Here is a 16962-nt window from a genome sequence, read left to right on the forward strand (position 1 = left end):
ATATGAGAAATATCTATCTAAAATATTTTAAATATAGTAATTAAGAACCACATTGAAACCACAAATGTTGGCACCTCATAGTTAGGGTATTTAATAAGGTAATAATTTATAACTTTGACTAAATAATATAAAATAGCAAAATTTTTCCTCTCGTCCTAAGAAATTTCACTTTGTCGTTTCCACTATGTAATTATGCTTTCAGTGATCAGCGTATTTACATTATTTGAATTTCAATACTGTGAATTCTTATTCTGGGTGTTTTCTTGTGGATAGTGGTTTTATTTTCAAAAACCCTCGCCGGAAGTCAGCTGTCATTGTGGCTATGGTGGTCATTTAAAGATGGCGGAGTGCCTGGCTGCACGTTTGGCCGCCCAGGAGCAGCAAATTCACCTCCTCTCCAAGGAAATCTCCACCCTCCGCGATGGATTAAGCCGAGGTCTAAACGCCGCCGATGCCGCGGGGGTCTCCCCAGAGCTGGAGAGCCTGCGGACCGAGAATGAGAAGCTCAGGTACCGGCTGCTGCACCTCCGGCGGGGTCTGCAGGCGGAGCAGGAGCTGGAGGAGGCTCAGGGACAGAGGCAACAAGCGGCGAAACGCGGCAACGCTCCGGAGAAAAACACCAGCAAAGTGCAGCAGACGAACAGCCGGGCTGATAATAAGGTCGTGGTAAAGACTGGGCCAGTAAGTGTCACCCAGTTGAAATGGCTTCATTGAGAGGGTGAGGAGTGGTGGTGGTCGTGCTGCACCATCACGAGCAGCGGGCCTCTATCCAGTGAGACCAAATGACAAACTACACCACCTCACTTCCAGAAATAGCTGCAGCACTCAGTGTCACAGTGTGTGCACACTTTGAATACTGCTCATTGACATCAATAATAGACTGATGGAAATCTGTCTGTTGTAAGGTTAAAGATACACACACACATCTCTCTCTGTGTGTGTGCAGGTGGCAGCCCTGGAAACCAAACCAGGTGAGAGGAGCAACAAGAAGGAGAAGAATCAAGACAAGGGACAAGGAGGTGGAGGTGTGAAAGAGGTGATTACTGACCACTTGTAGTATTTCAGTGATCACAAACACCCCAGAAATGTTTTGGCTCTGGTCGCCGCCTTTCACAACACTTCTGGACTTTGATTGTTTTTTGTGTATTCTGCTGTAGCTGAAGCCCTGGCCTGCATACATTACAGAGCGCTTCAGCCTCTATGAGGAGCTGAAGAGGGAGAGTGATGCCCTGCTGGCAAAGAGGGGCGCAGGCGGCAAGAGCATTACTGTGGAGCTGCCTGATGGACGCAAGGTGGCGGGCAAGGCTTGGCTCACCACACCATACCAGCTGGCTTGTGATATCAGGTTAGTACTTCAACAACTGGTCAGATCCACTCACGTTCAGTCTACAGCTGTATCATCAATGAATGGCTGTCAATACTACTACAGTATTTAGTGTTTCTCTCTTGCTCTCGCTCTCTCAGCCAGGGCCTGGCCGACAACGCTGTGATTTCTCGGGTGAATGGTGAGCTTTGGGACCTGGACAGACCTCTTGAGCAGGACTGCTCTCTTGAGATCTTGCGCTTTGACAATGAGGATGCTCAGGCTGTGAGTACAAAGAACTTTAAAATGAAATAATAGAAAATATTTGGAGACATGGCGAGTGGCTACAGATGGAAACCTCAGAGATGAATTCTGTCGTACTGCGTTTTCTGTGATTCATTCATTGAACATTATATTTTTTTCTCTCCTCACAGTGTAATCGTAACTTAGTGTCTGATGTATTAAAAAGGTCCAAGCCACAGCGGCTAAACCACATACTTGCTTTAATGTGGCTAAACTAATTCTTGCTTCTTGTCTTCATCTTGCATCACAGGTATATTGGCACTCGAGTGCTCACATCCTCGGGGAGGCAATGGAGCGCTTTTATGGAGGTTGTTTGTGTTATGGACCCCCCATTGAGAATGGTTTCTACTACGACATGTTCCTGGATGGACAGAAGTGAGCAAGCACTTTCACTATCAGCATTCACGCTGGCCAGATTTCCTAATATGTGTAAACAGATTTCCTAATCGTCTAATTCTAGCCTAAAACATTGATAATTCCAGTCCTAATCATGTATTTTGTTACTGATGATTTGACCATGAGTGCATGTAATGACCTGAACGTCTTTCCTGTTTCAAGGGGAGTGTCCAGCTCTGAGTTTGGGGACCTGGAGACTTTGTGTAAGGCTGTGGTGAAGGAAAAGCAGCCGTTTGAGAGGCTTGAGATCAGCAAGGAGACACTGTTGAAGATGTTTAAGGTGAGAGAGAGCGAGCGAACGCTCCCATCTACTGTCTGCAGACCCTCAGCTTGTGTGGAAGAATGAATCATCACATAGTTGTTGTCCAGTTTTTTGAAATGTTCAAAACTGGAGATATGTGAGGGGCTATTGTCCTGCGCCACTTCTGTTTCACAAACTCTTTTCACCAACTATTTTTATTATTTGTATGCATGGAACTTGGCAATATAGAAAACTGTGAAATCAAGATGAAAAACTTTTTGGGTGTGGAGAATATTCCCTCTGTCCAGCATAACTTCTTACTAACCCAAGGTGTTTTTATCATGCAGTACAACAAATTCAAGTGCCGCATTCTGAATGAGAAAGTCACCACCCCCACCACTACAGTCTACAGGTAAATTAAGAAAGAAGAACATCTATTAACTGGATATCTCCATTTTAAGAGGATGTGTGAGTTCTTTTTGGTTCATTTTTAAGTCTGACTGTTGTATAATTTATTAATTCTGGTTAGATGTGGGCCCTTGATTGACTTATGCAGAGGTCCTCATGTCAGACATACAGGCAAGATCAAGGCCATGAAGATCTACAAGGTATGTGGAAAATACAAACAGGGGCCACAAGCTCCAGACCAAATGCGCTGTTCTCAGATAATGTCCCTCTTGACCTTATTGATGAATGTTTCTAGAAAGGTAACCCTGTCCTAACCAATGTGAAACTGTCACTGTGTTCTACCTCTGTCATCAGAACTCTTCGACCTACTGGGAGGGCCGCTCCGACATGGAGACTTTACAGAGGATCTATGGGATTTCCTTCCCAGACTCAAAGATGCTGAAGGAGTGGGAACGTTTTCAGGAGGAGGCCAAGAACAGAGACCATCGCAAGATTGGCAAAGTGAGTCACTGCAGGCAGCCTTGTCCAAGCCCACCCAGCTGGCTGAGGCCTAGAACTGGAGACTGAAACCCAGTACAAAGAGAATTTTGATTCATAATTGTCTAATGTGATGGCTGACACATCTTCTTTGAGGTTTGTGTAGAAGTTTTCCTTGTGAGCGTCTAGATTTGTGGTTTTATAGATGTGGTGAAGCCCTGAAAAGAACCTGGACCAAGAACACAGTCTCCAGGCAAACACGAACTGTAACGACACATGCAACAGTATACGCACTAATTATTTTCCTTGTGTAGCCCAGTCAGCATTATCAGAAAGGCTTCAGGTCCAAACCAGTGTGGCAAAACAACATGGACATGAAACCCGTGTAGTTCTGCCACAAATCCACCGTTGCTGCCTTGTACCAGTTGAGGGCACTGTGTGTCTTCAAAATGGCACATTTGGGACAACTGTGAGTCATCTGAGCACCCCAGCTGGTTCCCCAGCATGGGAGACACAGGCGGCAGCACCTCAGTCAGCAACAGTAACAGCACAGTTCCATATATAAGCGCCATAGTCAAGATGTTGTTGTTGATGCCAGTTGGAGGGAGGTGACAAAAGTGGCATGTTGTTTTAAAGATGGTGCTCAGTGGCATGATCGAAGCCGACCCTTACCATTTGCACAGTGATAATGAAGGCACAACATTCTGAAAACATCTAGATGCCGTCCAATTTCATCAACTGATGGCACTGAAGTGAAAGAAAATACCCCATGAGCTGCACCAGCAGGGACCCTGCTGTGTCTTTGATAAGTCAACTTGATGAAATTGGTCAAACAGATTTGACATGCGTAGGGAGTAAATAAGAGCCATGGTGTGTGAATATAAAAAGATCTCTAAAGTCGTGTGGCATAAAGCAGGCTCGTTTACTTTCATAAAGGAGGTTTAAATAACCTGGACCTAAGTTACCATGGAAACCTGTGCATGCCTCCAGACTGGCCTGGTCCTATTCAGGTTAGTGTGGAGGCTCAACCAGCGTCGCAGTCCTCTGCACTCATGCACTGTGAGCATCAGTCAGTGTGCACTTGGTATCAGATTGATCATGTTTTGACATAAGAGCACATGTGAGCTCATATATTTCTAACAGCGGCTGTTATGTCATTTTTTGATCCAGTCGATGGAGTTAAATATGTAGAAAATGCTAATTATCTTACTTTGCCATTAAACAGATGACCTGGCTGGGGTCCTCTTGATATTTCAAAGGTGTTTAAAGGTCTGTGTCATCTCATACATCTCCATTTTAACAATCATTTTCAGCACTTATTATCCAAAGAAAGTTCATATTACTCTCGTGGGATTTGAAGGCACAGTGTCATGATTTCAAGCAGAGAGCAACAAACTGAGCTAACAGAGTAGCACAGTGCAACATGCTGCCGAAAGGTCACCTTTGCTCTGTTTGTTGCAGTTATCTTGTTTGTTTTTGCTTTAATATTTTACTCTTAATATCATTTAATTAAGTTGTGCTTCTCACGGTCACACACATCACAGTTTGATCTTTACATGTCTGTTTTTTTTTTTCGTTGTGAATTGACGTGAGCAGTGCTTGATGCCTCAGCTGTTTTGGGGTCAGTTTTCATTCAAGGTCGTTACAGAAGTCACAGGACCTGCTGACACCTTTGTATTAATGTATTTCAGCTTTTAGATACTGAGTGTCTTCGCAGTCTTGCAAGGAAAGTGTTTGTCCAGCTACCAGGACACACCAAACCTGTCTGTCTCTTTTCTGAGTCCATTGAGCTTTTTTTCGGCGGTCAGCAGCTGACAGATGGTCTGCTCTGTGATGACTGGATAACTCCCTGCCGTGTATGGAGGAGGTTACTGCCGGTTGTACTTGTAGATAATAAGGATATGTGAAGTCATCAAACGTCTCCTCTCTGCTTCACAGGATCAGGAGCTGTTCTTCTTCCATGATTTGAGTCCTGGCAGTTGTTTCTTCATGCCACGCGGAGCCTACATCTACAACACACTCACAGAGTTCATCAGGGTAGGAGTGGCAGCCAAATGCCCATCAGTGTCTCTTTATTCACCGCGTATTCACCAGGTTTTGTGCTATTCACCATTGTAAGCTTTGGTTTGTAATTATTTTGTTATCATTTTAAAATAGTTCTTCTGGGTTTTCCAGGAAGTTCTGAAATGCAGATGCATTTCTAACCTCTCCCAAGCTGAGGCCATGGAGGTGCCGGCTATGCTTAATATTTCCAGCGTACTTGTAGTGATTGCCAGCTCATTGACATGCAGACCACTTACTGTTAACTCTTGCAAAGCATGCAATCACCAAGAAGCTCAAAGATAAACTGCCAGTTTAGCAGCAAGCTGAAAAGCTTAGCTCAGCTCAGTCGATTCAAATTCTGCTCAGAGCCTCAGAAAAGCTTGAGCCCGTCCTGACTGCTGTCTAAATTCTGAATTATGGCCTGAGCTTTTCAGAGGGTCTTTCAGTCAAACACCAAATACGTGACAAACAGAACATCATAGAGTCAGAAGTGTCAAGGAAAACTGTCAAGATTTTCAGATGAGCTCGTGAACGTCACAGCAGTCTTCCCAAAGGTAGCGTGTCGCTGTCACATTGGCTCCATGGAAAGAGCATCTGAAACGTTCTTTTGGATTTTAGCTTAAACACAAACTGCTCGTGTTTGGGAAGCCACCAAATTTCCACATGGAGCAGAAGTTCTCAGTTAAGAGATGAACGCAGTCTCATCCAAAGTTGAGCAAACTTAGGATTTCAGAATGACTTGAACTCTTTCGCCAAGTTCAGTGACTGTACAGGAAGTTGCCTCAGTGACATATTTGAAGAGCCGCATTGACATCTTGAAGACTTTCACATCACCCACCAACACACCAGACCAAGCCGAGACAAGCTCACAGATATTGCACAGAAATGGTGCAAGATCATTATCACGTCACTTCAATCTGTTATCACTGCGTTTAAAAAAAAAAAAAAAAAAAGACCTTGTAAGAGCATCAAAACGACAGAGAAAGTTAAAGATGCTGGAGGCTGACTGGCTTCTTTTGACTGGAATGAAACAGATGCAATCAGTTATCACTTGGTACGCAGCGTTCAGGTTTTTCATCTCTCTCTCTCTCCTTGCCTTCGGATAAATTGTGTTTGTTTAGGGGAAGCCGACTGAGCACACATTGCTTTTTGAGCTCTTTCCTCTTTCATATTCACAGTTCCAGATATTCACAGTTGAACTCTCTCCAGTAACACCAGTCTTCTACTGCTGGCTGCTGCACAGCTCAGCTGGACATTACATGTTTTGCTTAAGGAAAACAAACGGATAAATAAAGGCCACACAGTATGATTTCCATTGCAGTGGCTCCAGATTCATGCCAGAAGTCATGATTCAGCTCAGCTCAATAAAGTACCTGTGCCGGCCAACTGGCAGATTTAGCTTGTTTTTGTGGTTTTTTGTTGTTTTTCTAGGATGAGTACTGGAGAAGAGGGTTTCAGGAAGTAGCCTCTCCCAACATCTATAACAGCAAACTGTGGGAGACATCTGGCCACTGGCAGCACTACAGCGAAAACATGTTCTCCTTCCCTGTGGAAGAAGACATCTTTGCACTCAAGCCCATGAACTGCCCCGGGCACTGGTAAATTTCGAGCGCTCACAGTGTAAACATTTGAAGTGCTTCCCAAATGCTGTAACTCAAACAGCATATCCAGTATTTAATACGTGTCAGTCATTTGATTTGTTGCTCTCTGGTTGCCCTGCAGTCTGATGTTCAGCCACAGGCCTCGCTCGTGGAGGGAGCTTCCTCTGAGGCTGGCAGATTTCGGGGTCCTCCACAGAAACGAGCTGTCAGGAACTCTAACTGGGCTGACTCGAGTGCGACGATTCCAGCAGGACGACGCTCACATTTTCTGCACGATGGATCAGGTAACCACATCAGTACTTCTCAGCCGTTATACATGCAATTTGCAGGTCTTTGAACATTTGAAAAACAGTTTTGAAAAACAAGTACCTACTTATTATGAGTCATTTCCTAAATTCTGAATCATCTTTTTTTCCCCGACAGATCGAGTCAGAGATGAAGGGCTGTCTTGACTTCCTCCGCTGTGTTTACGATGTGTTTGGATTCTCCTTCCAGCTTCACCTCTCCACTCGTCCAGACAAATATCTCGGCGACATCTCTGTGTGGAACCAGGCTGAGAAGGTAAAGCACATCCACATGCGGAGTAGTCATGGAAAATTAACTCCAGCTACCAGCCCAATTCTAGGACATATTCAGTGGAAGATCTGACTTTGCCTTTCTAAATATGAGACACTGCTTTGGTGGCACACAGTATTAAGTGCAGGGGCTTTGCGGCACCTTGGCGTTAAGCAGCTTAATGCTCATGTTGACACTGACTTGGCACTGTTGATGAAAGAGCTGGCTCCCTGCTGTGTGATCATACAGTAGTATCAGATCTGTGAGTCATTGTGAAGTTCCCTGGATTTCTGTAGGAGGTGTGTTGTCAATAAAAAACATTGGTCATTTGTTTGACATGATTTCTGTTATTTCTGCCCAGTTGTAAATTAAAATGTAAATGTTGAAGTGCCACAGGCAGCACAGAGTGCAGGCTGAACTGCATGTTCTGTGCTGAATTGTGTACCGCAGTATAACTTGGCCTGCTTCACAGCAATCACTCTCCATTGTTTAGATTTAAATGATACGTTAACCTATGCCTCATGTCTGACAGCAACTGGAGAACAGCCTGAATGAATTTGGGGAGCCATGGAAACTCAACCCTGGAGACGGTGCTTTTTATGGACCCAAGGTCAGATCATTTCTTGATTTTTCCTGCCAAAGACAAAATCAATTTAATTCTCTGAGGTTTAGAAAGTACAGTAATTCTTTGTTATGCCGTTGCAGATTGACATTAAGATCAAAGATGCGATTGGACGTTACCACCAGTGTGCGACAATTCAGCTGGACTTCCAGCTGCCTATCCGCTTCAACCTGACCTTTGTGGGGTGAGTCACCTAATCAAAACATTGGCACACTGCTGAGGCTTTGTGCTTTACTGCATCGTGGCTTATATCTTAATCCTCTCCTGAATAAGGTATCTCAGCTTGCAGCGCGCTGTGTTGCACAGAGTCGTGTGTTTGAAGGGATGAAGAGTTGTATGCAGATTAGAACTCAATAAATCAAATCAAATAGACTGGAGGCAGTTAATAGTATTTGCATTATTCCAATCAGCCCCGTATGACATATGGACAGGGTAGAGGTGGCTGTGTAGATCATTGATTGAGGTTCATATTGATACTTAGATAGCAGATTTAGAGTCAGGAGGGTAGATACAGGTGGTACAGACAGAGTGATTGTGGTCTTAATGATGAAACACTGTTCTACTGTCCCCATTTAAAGCACTTTGAACTTCATTTGTATGAAATGCAGCCATACAAATGCAACTGTAATTGAATTAAAGACAATTAACAAACACTGTATGAACAGCCCAGCTTAAATCTAGCTGACATTCATACTGACACGTTTCACAGGAACCCTTCGTATTCTTTCTGATGCAATGTCTTACAGGAAGGACGGGGATGACAAAGCCCGACCAGTCATCATCCATCGTGCCATCCTGGGCTCAGTGGAGAGGATGATTGCCATTCTCACAGAGAACTATGCAGGGAAATGGTGAGGTGCCTTTTGGTTGCTCTTGCTCTTCAGAGTCTCTATTGCAGGGAAAAAAGGTATTAAATTCAAAAAATGAAAAAAATTGACCATCACTCAAAGAGCTGATACAGCCCATCCCTGTGATCCCAGCGGGTAGAATTGTAGTTTGTATTACAACACAATTTTTTGGGTGGTTATGAGTGACGTGCCATCATGTTGGAATGCCAAACTTCCCACTCTGTTGTTACCACAATGTCCTCTTTGTTGTCTGAGATAATTACAGATTTCAGCCAGAAGTTCGTTTTTGTCAGGGAGGTTAGTTGTGTCATTATCTTTACATCAGAATATGTCTGAAGATTGTTTCGTCCTTCCGCCAGGCCTCTGTGGCTCTCTCCACGTCAGGTAATGTTAGTGCCTGTCAACCCCTCCTGTGAGGATTATGCCAAGAAGGTAAGTCTTCCACTTCTTGCCCACATCTAAGTATGATCATATGAATGCTTCTCAGTGGCACTCAGATTTCTATAATGCTCATGAATGGTGTATTCCTGCATGTTTTATTTCCTCCTGTCAGGTGTGTAAGCAGTTCACAGAAGCTGGTTTCATGGCAGATGCTGACCTAGACTCGAGCTGTCTTCTGAACAAGAAAATCCGTAATGCTCAGTTGGCCCAATACAATTTCATTCTTGGTGAGAATAATTTACAGCCCTATGTACATTTGGAAGCACTGACATGAGTATTTTCACCCCATTTCTGCTGCTCTGCCATCACCTCAAAAGTACATTTAACTGGTTACTCCCACTGCCATTTTTAAGACAGTACCATCAGAAGCTCTGCGGAGGTTTAAAATCCTGAAAAGTGTTCAAACATCTAAAACACAAAGGAGTGGTATGAAAAATACAAAGATAAAGAACATGTGATTTGTAGTAAATGGGCTAAAGCATGAAAAAAAAACAGCTTTGGTCCTTTTTAAATGTGGGGTTGTCAGTAGACTTTCTGTTAGAATAATGTGTCTTAATTGAATGAATAAAAAGCAAATAGACCTCCAACCACCCACAGTTGTTGAATTCAGTGGCTCAAAGCGGGGAATGTGTTAGGGTAGCTGTGTGTGGTGTGGTGTGAATTGGCCCATGTCAAGCTGTTGTGTCTTCTCGTGTCTTGGCAGTGGTTGGAGAGAAGGAGAAGATGACGAACGGCGTCAATGTGCGCACGAGAGACAACAAAGTCCACGGAGAACTGTCGGTGGCCGAGGTTCTGGCTCGCCTGACCCTGCTCAAACAATCCCGCTGTCGAAACGCAGAAGAAGAGTTCTGATCAGGACAAAGAACCGTGCAGACTCTTGCATATGGATACCTCACCTACAGTCAGAGGAGCAGTGAAGGCACAAATGATGGCACATGTAACGATGGTACGGTGAAAGTGTAGTACGTAGAGCAGAAATCAGACGGAGGAACTGATATTCTGTAAGTAAATGGGGCTGCTAAACAGCTTCGAAGTGTTCACGCAATCGTGTGTGAATGGTAGAGAAAGACAAGTTTTTGTATGTGGTGTTGGTGTTTATGTCGAAGTAACTGAAGTGTATCTGAAGGGAAGTTACTTCACCATTTAAGGACACAATGTGATCATTGTCATCATGAAGATTATGGGAACTTGGCACTGATTTTTCTTAAAGTTCTGTCTCCATGGGGAGCCCCAGAAATAAAATGAATATCCTGAATGTGAGCGATTGGTCTTTTATTTTCACACAAGAGATAAATGTTCTTAACCTCAACTACTTACATATGTCATAAAAGATTGATATTGGCATTGCGAAGCAGTAATATGAAACTGAGCAGATGCTTTTATCCAGTAGTTCCCAGTGAACTGTGTTGGTTTACAGTTCTCAGAAATGAAAATATATTCGTAGTTAGTACAGGCAATTGTCTTCACCTATTGAGCAACACATTCAACAACAAACACCACATTAAATGTGACATCGTCAAAGGAAAACGTCAATAAAATCATCAGCTTTAGGATATATGGACCACATGGTTTTGTGGGCGGAGCGTGATGGGAGTGGCAATATGAGTCCAGGAAGTTCTCCTGCTTGTTGTGGTGCGTTCACCACATGGGAAAAATGACACACAAACTCTTTTCAGTATCATATTTTCCCATACTGAAGTCACGCTACTTTAACACGATGCTTTTGCTGAAGTACTCCATCCTAACAACTTCTTTAGTGGTGATCCCACCACCTGAAACTATAGATGTGGTGAATGACACACAGCTTATAATACAGAAAATGGCATAAAATGCATAACAATGCACAACAATGCACAACATTTTGAGGTTGATGTTTGTTGTAACATTTCTGCTGCAAAATCTATACTCGAACATGCCATTTTGTCAATTGCTAAGGTCTAATCTAAGACATATTTGAATGCTTAAATGTAACAAATTATGAACAATTAGTGTGAGCTGAATACTTTTTCCGTGTCATCCCCACTGCTTTAAATAGATGATCAAAAATCCTTGGAAGTAGGGCTATACTCGCGAGCCTCCCCTGCCCCAGACTAGCAGAGCTTTGCTGACAACGCTTTTTCTTACAGACCTGAATGCAGCTCCAGTTAGCTCTGCAGCAACAATGGCCACTAGCTGTCAGAAATGGAGACCGGACCGAGGACGGTGCTTCAAAACCTACGGAATTGTCATGGTTTTGTTTATGGACCTGGTGTTACAGTGTGTTAACGGTATGTTTATGGGGTCGGTTACAGATTTACGCCAGCTTGGCTCACGTATAAGGCGAGTTTACCAGTTGTCATCCTGCTAACGTTAGCTTCCTCCTACATTGCATTAGCTGATTAGCTAGCAAGCTAGCAAGTTAGCAATGAAATCAGTGAATAGCGGTGATTGAACCGTGTTTTAACTCAACAGACAGTTCTGTACCTTGTTTGTAATTCACAACTTGTGAGAGCTAACACTTACATAAACGTCCCTGCTGATTTGCAGGAAGAGTCTTTAGCGTGAGCTAGTTAGCGTCTCGGTGAAGTAGCTAGTTTAGATCATTTATTAAAGTAAAGTCCTGTTATTTGAATTACTAACACATTTTCTGGCCTTCTATATTATATTTACATGTTTGCCTGTCTGTCTCGCAACACGCGAATGTGGTGGCCATTACATAACATTATTTCCATAATTAACATAAATGCATTGAGTGGATTTTAAATCCATGATCGTAGCAGATGAGTGATGTATCTTTATTGTCTCTCTGCCTGTCAGGGTACCTGAGCTCCCCCCACGTTGGCCAGGAGCCTCCCTACACCAGAGATGCTCAGCATGGACCTGTCATCACCAGCCCAGTGGTCCCTGCTGCAGCCTCAGGTGAACAAACCAGTCAATAATCAGTTTTGATAACACGAAAGGTAACCTGTGATCCACTCTCAGATTGTTTTGGTAGCATATAATTACAAAGAAATACAGCATTACTGAGAGTAATAGATAATCCAAGTCTCAGTTAAATAACTTCTTGACACACAGATTTCATCATGAAATCATAGAAACATACTCATAATGATCAGCATTTTCCTGCAGGAGGGGTGGCCTACAGTATAGAAAGGGATTTATTTATTTGTTAGTTTAATGTTCCTGTGTATAGGGCCAGGTATGTAGCATGACCCAGTGCCACATACCACAGCATTTATTACCTAAGCTGATTTGCAATGCCCGGCCCTAGATGGGCCTGTAAAATACAAAAAACTTGACAACAAATACGCAGGAAACAGTACAGACAGAACAATACAAAAAACAAACTGTAGTACAATAAAGCACAATAAACCATGAAGCATCTGATCATTTGTGACTATAAGACTGAGCCCTCTTCAAAAACTGTTTCAGTTTGAGTTTAAAATGATCCCAGTCAGGATCCAGTTTGAGCTCTGCAGGTGAGGAATTCTGCATGTGGATCCCCCAAACGAAGATTTACATAAGGACACCATACAGTTCCCGCTGGGTGCCTCACATGTTACTGAGTCCAAAACTCTGAGTGGAGCCACAAGGTCAATAAGCACCTGAGGAGCCTCATTATTTACTTCTACATGAGTTTAGAATGAGCAAATGTAATGAAATGTTCAAAACTTAACATATTTCATTTCTTTGGAACATGGCAATGATGTGATTTTATCGGCTTCCCGTCCAAAAAATTTAATTGCTGATTTTCATGCATCATTATAAGAGCCTTCACTGTTGTAGATGCTGCTTGTGACCCAAAGGTTACATCATAATTTCAGTGTGAAAAGATCAGAGTGCATGAAACTATCAGCAGCATGAAATGGTAAGCAGTCTATAATAAGTGTAAATGTATGCAAGTATGCTTTTGCAACTCTGACCATTTTAATATGCTTCTCAAATTGTAGGTGGGAATCTAATATAAAGATGAGATATTTTACCTCTGAAACCTGTTCAACACATTTCATTTACAGTTAACACATTTAACTCATCAGCTTCTACTGAGGAACAAGCCTTGAAAGAAGCACACTGACACAGTTTTCTTAATGTTGAGTTGAGTGTAAGACATCAGTTTTCATACCACGCTGCTATGGACTATAAATGATATGACAGCTGTGTAGAAACTAAGAGTAGCTCAGTCAGATACACATATGACATCTGCATACATCTGAAAACCTGCTCTAAGACATGATTGTAGTACGTTGTTTAGTGGGCTGAGAACAGAGCCCTGTGTCATTATTGATAATGGCACATTGTTCACGGTTGGAAAGATAACATTAAAACTTCTGTAAAGTTTTATGAGAGAAATTATGTTGATTAGTATTATTATATTAGAAATCTTCCAGTTAAAACTGAAGTTTCTTTCATACCCTGTATTATATCAAAGACAGTACTGTTGTCAAGGATTTAAAGAGTTAATGACGGAGCTAATTCAGCGGAGCAACATCAATGTTGTATTGCTGGCCCACAGGCAGCCTTAATGAAACAATCAGGGCATTTACCTCCCACAGCCTTATTTTCACAATTTAGCAAAGGGTATGGTCCCAAGCCCATTGCCACACTCATAAATGGTCCCAGACATAAAGTCATAAGATTAATTTGTACCAAATCTTTGTTACATCATGTTGATTATTTTAGCTTGAAATGGAAGAACTGTAACTTTCTGTTTGCTGTTTTGCAGCGTCTCCTGCAGATGAAGAGAGCTATACTTCCAAGTGTCCCAGTGGGGGTTTGTGTAATCGCCTGCCAGCTGATTGCATTCAGTGCAATTACCAACACAACTGCACCTACAGGAAACCAGCTTCCTTCACTTGTAAACCCAAAAAAGGAGTTCACTGCATAGTGAGTAGTAGTTCATATTGTGATGCATATATAATGCTGCATAAAGGTAAAGGTGGAAGCTTTCTGCGCAGATGTTTGTAGCTTGCTTAGCTCATTGTTAAAAGGGGAAATGAGACATGACACATAAAGTCATGTTGTGCCTGCAGAAACTGGAAGTCATCTCAAAGTTTCTCGATAATAGCTCCCAGTACAAATAGTTCTGTGTGGTGATATAATTATAGATTTCAGGCATCTGCTGTGGTGCTTTAACCTGGTGTTCTTTTGTGTTTGCAGGGGGAGTCAGGACAGCAGCAAACCAACTTTTCTCTCTCCATCGCCTGTCAGTTCTGCTGGCAGCTCGACCCGTCCCAGTACCGCTGCTCAAACTCTACCAACTGCATGACAGTGTCTTGTCCACGCAAGCGCTACACTGCTATCTGTGACGTGTTAGACCATGTGCATTGTTTAGGTATGATAAAGGCTCAAAGCAGAGGTTCTGTGATACGTATTTGAACACATATATAGTTGTTTAATCACTTAAAGGTTAAACGTTAAAGTTGTGCGTATCAAGTAATGCTGTCAAGTAATTATCGCCATGTGGTTTTCAGTCCTTGCCTGCAGAACTTGGAGAACTATTAGCTTTCTGTCCTGCAGGTTTGCTAATTACATTCTTTAAGGTCTACCAGATGTAAATCAGGCAGATCACATTCAACCTTGTAACTGTCGATTTGGCAGTCGGCATCCCAGACATCGTGGTGTCCATTCAGAGAAAAAAGGCAGGACTCTGTGAAGATTATGTTTTGATAGAAGATGCTCTCAGCAGCGTAGTGAATAGTCTTAAAAGGACATTTTTCGTTAGCAGCATTTAGGAAAAGTCTTATGTTGGAGTACTTATGTGTTGTAGTCCTTGATCTCATCAGGTACGTTGTTACACAACCCAAAGAAGAACACAAAACAATGGTATAATAATACAGTAAAATATTTTCTACTTGTGTTATTTTGTGATTTTAGTTTGTTCCTATGTTTGGGAAATGTTTTGAACATGTCGACCACCATCTGTGCACTGAATGTCCGTTTCTTCTGTAGGTAAAAGACGTTTTCAGAAGCGTTTGTTTTGTAACTGGACCGGTGGATACAAATGGTCAACAGCATTAGCACTGAGGTAAACCTGCCACGAGTTCTGACCGGCTTAGGTGCTGGAAACAATCTATAAGAATCGTGTTTTAGCGAGGATGTATGCTGCAGCAGCATCTCTGGTTTGTGTTTCATCTGTGTTTTCTCTCATGTCTTTCTGCAGCATTACGCTCGGTGGTTTTGGGGCAGATCGGTTTTATCTGGGCCAGTGGAGAGAGGGTCTGGGCAAACTGTTCAGCTTCGGAGGCCTGGGCATTTGGACTTTGATAGATGTTCTTCTGATAGGGGTTGGTTATGTGGGACCTGCTGACGGTTCACTCTACATCTGAAGCAAAACTCTGGAGACACGGCTTGATGGTTTGTGCCCTCTTCCGCTTCACACTGCTTCACTCTCAAAGATTGAAGATCTGAGATGCTGTGTTCTTAGCACGTTTGCCTGCTCCAGCTCGCTGTGCAACACGTCCTCATCCCATCTGCTAACAGGCAGGAAGTGTTTTCCACATTACACCAATGATGACTCGACCCACACAACCATCAGATCAATCCCAATCATTCTGCGTCCGTCTCCTCTTGAGATTGAACTGTGCAGGGGGATGAAGAGCCAGTAATTATGTCTGTCCGGTTGGTTTGACTCAGTGGTTAGGCTCTGTCATGCTGATATATAGATAGGTTTGGTTTCCTGTGGAGCGTTGCTTTCACAGACATCCTGTCACCTTGGAGGAGTGTGTTGCTCCTCCCTTGCTGCAAGGTAAATGTGTCAATGGGGGTCAAATGGTAACCATGGTGACAGCAGACACCATAGACCAGCTTGGAGGTAACATTTTTGTCCTTAAAGTAAGCATGATTCTGCAGAAGGGAATAATTCAAGTGTTTGTCTGGATGAATCCAACGGTTTTTACTTTATTTTCTTTCCCTGCATTGAATCAGCAGTGCAGCCCACAACTGTAAGAGCGTTGCCTTGAGGGCTTCATAAGAGGTAGCAAGGCTTTTCAAAAGCTCAAATGTTGGAAAATGAAAGTTCACTGGCAAGGTTCATATGTTTTATAAACAGACACATAAGAGCTGCTTCATGTTCAAACAGCAGCCGGATTAGGTAGAGAAGTAGAAAGAAGTGCACAGGCAAGAACTGTCTCTATGCTGTCATCACTTACTGCTACATGTAGTCAGAGTTTTGGGATATGCACAGATAATCTCTTAACAGTGTATGCTTGTACATGATAAACATTGCAACACTTCTGATGTGTTGCGCTAGCAAACTGCAGTTATCTGTGGTTTCCTGTGTTGGAGATATTGGAGATATCCTGTACATTCAACCGATATTCTTCCCTAAACTCATCATCAGTCTCCACATTGTAAAAACTCAAACCTCCATGTACTAACACTGTAAGATATTTGCTTGAGACTGTGACACAAATGGGCTAATCTCTCACTTTGTGTAAATATGATTTCTGTTTTCAGTGTGGGGTCATTTTAATCTGTTTGAACACTGTAAATGACATTTTTTATGTTATGTAAATAAAATTGCGAAATATGTGTTTATGTAATTATGGCAGTACTAGCAGCGTTCAGCAGCTGAATGTTTTCGTCATCTCCTTGGCTGATGGTGGCGTTTCATGGGGCCGCTCTGCAGTTTGGTCAGGTTATGCAATAAGACCAGTGGAGTTTGAAGGAGTGACAAAGGCTGAACCACCATCATTTAAACAGACTAAACACAATTATAACTACTGTTTCTATGTTGAGAAACCACA

At 42.7% G+C, this 16962-nt stretch overlaps 2 protein-coding genes across 2 annotated transcripts; both read left to right on the forward strand.

Moving 5' to 3' along the window:
* Positions 1-312: 312 nt before the first annotated feature.
* Positions 313-10498, forward strand: tars3 (threonyl-tRNA synthetase 3). Its single transcript, XM_076745325.1, has 19 exons — positions 313-681; positions 947-1036; positions 1158-1345; positions 1465-1588; positions 1857-1981; positions 2165-2282; positions 2591-2655; positions 2773-2851; positions 3006-3152; positions 5067-5165; positions 6603-6769; positions 6894-7056; positions 7196-7333; positions 7860-7937; positions 8033-8133; positions 8696-8800; positions 9157-9229; positions 9351-9465; positions 9942-10498. The coding sequence occupies exons 1-19, from the start codon at positions 340-342 to the stop codon at positions 10088-10090; spliced, it is 2466 nt and encodes an 821-aa protein (XP_076601440.1). The 5' UTR covers positions 313-339; the 3' UTR covers positions 10091-10498.
* Positions 10499-11347: 849 nt separating this feature from the next.
* On the forward strand, positions 11348-16747 carry tm2d3 (TM2 domain containing 3). The gene is made up of 6 exons (XM_076745445.1): positions 11348-11505; positions 12035-12136; positions 13941-14101; positions 14375-14549; positions 15167-15242; positions 15378-16747. Exons 1-6 carry the CDS (start codon positions 11400-11402, stop codon positions 15541-15543), a joined length of 786 nt encoding a protein of 261 aa, XP_076601560.1. The 5' UTR covers positions 11348-11399; the 3' UTR covers positions 15544-16747.
* Positions 16748-16962: the final 215 nt, after the last annotated feature.

The sequence above is a fragment of the Chaetodon auriga genome, chromosome 1, assembly GCF_051107435.1.
Source record: "Chaetodon auriga isolate fChaAug3 chromosome 1, fChaAug3.hap1, whole genome shotgun sequence".
In the NCBI taxonomy this organism is placed as follows: Eukaryota; Metazoa; Chordata; class Actinopteri; order Chaetodontiformes; family Chaetodontidae; genus Chaetodon; species Chaetodon auriga.